Raw genomic sequence first — 3,917 nt, forward strand, 5'->3', positions numbered from 1 at the left:
TGCCTGATGTGGAGGAGGGGGCTGGTAGGACTGCCCTGAGGGCAGGAACCTGATTCTGTGTATAGGCCTATGTTCTTGAGAAACTCAGGCTATCCCAGGCCCACGGCTCTGTCCCCAGCACAGGCAATGACACTAATTATGCATGCGATGAGCTACACACCACAGAAGAAAGAGGAGGCTCTCTGGGATCATGTGGGGGACTGCCTGAATCTAGAGGGGGGAGGGCCAGAAAGGCTTTCTGGGGGAGTGATGTGAAGGAGCAGGAGGATTTAGACAAGGATAGTGGGATGAAATGACAAGGTGACCCAGGATGGCAATGGGGGCAGAGAGAACCACAAGCATGATGGTGTGGAAACAGGGGAGCATCAGTGGGGAGGTAACACCCCAAGTATGCTATCGTTATGAGCTTGTATTGTGTGCCACTATGTACGTGAGGATGTGAATGTGCATTCATCAGTGCACCTATCAGTAATTGGTGACATAGAAACAACTCATTCCACAATGTGGACTCAGTGTTTACAAGGGCTCCAGTTGTTCATGCTGTCCTGAGTGAAAAGAGGCCTTAACACATAGGGCACCTTGCCAGAGGTCCTCCTGCGGCTACACCTGTGTGTGTGTGTGTGTGTGTGTCTGCAGGTATTCCTGTCTGGAGAAAGTGAGCAGAGCCCGCAGGTGTGAGGCTGAGCCTCACCTGACTCAGAAAAAGAAGAAAAGAAGAAAAGAAGAAAAAGAAGAGGAAACCACTTGGCAACTTTGGAAGCCTGCTAGAATAATAACCGGTAGATAGTCTGTCAAGGCTCACGTGTACTCTTTAGCCTGAAAATCTCTCTCACTGACCAGAGAGCCGCTTACCGGAGTGTTCGGTAACCTCTCTGAGTCTCCTCTGCGAAATGGAGGTTTTAGGAATTTTCCTTTGTACCTCACAGGATGGCCTTGGGGATCAAGAAAGACCATCTGAAAAAGTTCAACAATTATTTTGTTATCCAGCACATTCTATTCACTTAGTCCCATCAATATCCTGGTAATCTAAGAACTGGCATTTTAAATGTAGGAGTTTTAAGGATCAGAAAGCCCACTCTGGCTAAAGTCACAAAGGAAGCTGAAAAGAAATCGTGACATTGGGAGCCTGGACCTTACATCTTATGCACCTCAGCACCTCGCTCCTTGGGCTCTCTGCATGAGGGGGTGTGTGTCCTCTGAAGGAACAAGAGCCAATTAGGTGCTCACAGACCTCCCAGTTGACAATTTGTCACTGGCAGGTGCAAGGCATGCTCTGAGGGCACTCTCCATCTGAGCATCCATGCCCTCAGCACAGAGCAAACCATGGCCAATGACATGGTTCCTGCCCAGTGGGAACGCAAACTAAATGGTAGGCAGGCCGGCCATCCAAAGACTATTAGTTCCACTCACAATTTTATTTCTCAGTTTCAAGGACAAAAGCAAAGGTTGGAAAGTTTTGCTTTTTACAGAATACTGTGCATCTCAAAAGAGATCTCAATCTCACTTTTCTGAGAACATCCAATGTCTGCTCTAGCAACGTGGAACCTCATGTCAGAAAACGTGAGTCTGAGAATAAAAGCTGCCACTCACTAATTGATGATGACCTTGGGCTGGCTCACTGTCAGTATATTAATTTATAGATTGGGGATAATAATACCTCCTTCTCAGTGTTTTTGCGGGGAATACTTATGAAGGTGACGTTGGGGAGAAATCTGGAAGTAAGGGTATGTGCCCAGTAAAATGCAACTTTGGTGCTCTACTCCCAAGAAAGTTGTTTATCTATGGGTACCTTCCTTCTAGCATAGTGCCTGCCCTGGGGGAAGGTGCTCACCAATGTTTGTTGAAAGTTTTTTTTTTTTTTTTTTCTTTTTCTTTCTTTCTTTCTTTTTTTTTTTTTAGTGAGAGAGAGCAGAAGTGGAGCGGGGAGGGCAGAGGGAGAGAGAGAATGAATCTGAAGCAGGTTCCATGCTCAGCACAGAGCCTAACACGGGGCTCCATCTCACAACCCCGAGACAATGACCCCAGCCTAAACTGAGAGTTGGGTGTTTAAAAGAAAATGTGATTAAAAAAAAAAAAAAAAAGTTGGATGCTTAAATGACTGAGCCATCCGGGTGCCCCTCAAATTCATTTAAACTTTCAACAAACAATAAATATCTGAGTCTGAATACACAAATACAGAATTTTCTTTTGCTTCATATTTATATTTGATTTTTAGCAAAAAGTAAATTATGTGATTGGTTCCTGGGAGGGTTGTAACCTTATAATCAGAGATTACTTGGATTGTTGTGCTACTTTTCTTAGGGTCATTCTGAGGGAAGAAACCCAGGGAAACTCTGACGTGCACCCCACCCTCACTCATCAAAATGACTCATTCAAGACTTTAAAAGTAGCTCTTCTCCTGGGATTGCATTTAAATTTTGAAGACGATTATAAAAGTAGCAAAAGTGACAATGAATTATAACAAACATCCATGAGCCCACCACCAATAATAGATAATTATTAACATTTTGCCACAACTGCCTTAAATCTTTTTTAAATAAAAAAATCAAACGTTTCAGATAAAATTAAAGTCCCCTCTCACTCTTGTTTGTGAGTTTCATCTCTTCCCTCTCTAGTGGCTACTACTTCATGAATTAAGTATCTTTTCCAGTCTATTTTTTTGAACACAGTTTATGTATGAACAACATAGTATTGTTTAATATTTGTGTGGGTTTTTAAAAAGATTTCCATGACTGAAATCATACTGTACATATACTAAATATAATCCTGCATACTTTTTCACTTGAATTATGTGCTTCAGATCTCATCATTAGCTTGTTCTTCTTAAGTCCTCCATTCCTCAAATAATGGGCATGTGGAGGGTTTAGAGTTTTTTCCATTATAAATAGAATTGCAATGAATTTTCTGGTATATATCTCTTTGTGCACATGTCCACAATATTCTCTAAAGTGTGTCTGGAAGTGTATGTACATATGCATGTGTATCAGAATTACTCGGTCATAGGAAACGTATACACTCAGAGAGCCAAACTACTCTTTGTAAGCATATTATCAATGTATATTTCATCAGAAATTCATGATAAGCATAGTAATTTTCCTTTATTCCTTCACCAACTTTTGATCTTGTCATACCTTTAAATGTTTGCTAGTCTGATAGATGAGAAATTATCTTTCTCATTCTTTTTTTTTGACTATTATAAAAGTTTATTTAACAAAAAAGTTCGATATGAAAATGCACACGACCTGATTTTTATATTGTAGTAAAACAGGTACTATGGAGGGGACATGTGGAAGCAGTTGATTTCTTCTGATGAACACACCCATTGTTTATACTAGCTCCAAGGCTTCTAACATGATGATACTATTTCCTCGTATTACCACCATTCTAATATTGTTCTGTTGCCCACTAGTTGCCATCTCCACACATTCATCTATCACAAGATTCATAAACGGATTGAACCCCCGCAATATTCCTTGGACATGTCTGCCACCATTTAATTTCAAAGACAATTTCTTGTCCATAAATTTTTTCAACTCGGGAGGGTGAGCTTTGCTCATGGTGTCTACTTGGCGAGCTCAAAGATGCCCTATCTTTCTCATTCTTATTTCAACTTGAATTCCCCAAATTGATTACTAAGGTTGCAGATATGTTTAATCAAGCATTTATGATTACTCTTATGTGAATTGCCTGTGCATTTCTTTTCCTTATTTTTCTATATAGTTTTTTCTTTTACTTACTGGTTTAGCATTTCCCTAGATACTTGTCCTTTGTTATATATGACGAAAGTATCTTCAAGTGTGTGGGTGATCTCATAACCAGCAACCTTTGCTACACATTGGCTTTTTGTGTTTTTGTTTTTGCAATACATTCATTTGAAATTTTGAAGTGGTAGAATTTACCAATCTTATCCTTTATAT

At 40.4% G+C, this 3,917-nt stretch overlaps 1 protein-coding gene across 1 annotated transcript; it reads right to left on the reverse strand.

The window, feature by feature from the left end:
* Positions 1 to 3,326: 3,326 nt before the first annotated feature.
* On the reverse strand, positions 3,327 to 3,557 carry LOC110575081 (small nuclear ribonucleoprotein G-like). The gene has a single exon (XM_044914037.1). The coding sequence runs from the start codon at positions 3,555 to 3,557 to the stop codon at positions 3,327 to 3,329; it is 231 nt and encodes a 76-aa protein (XP_044769972.1).
* Between the last annotated feature and the right edge of the window lie 360 nt (positions 3,558 to 3,917).

This window comes from Neomonachus schauinslandi, chromosome 4 (assembly GCF_002201575.2).
Source record: "Neomonachus schauinslandi chromosome 4, ASM220157v2, whole genome shotgun sequence".
Lineage (NCBI taxonomy): Eukaryota > Metazoa > Chordata > Mammalia > Carnivora > Phocidae > Neomonachus > Neomonachus schauinslandi.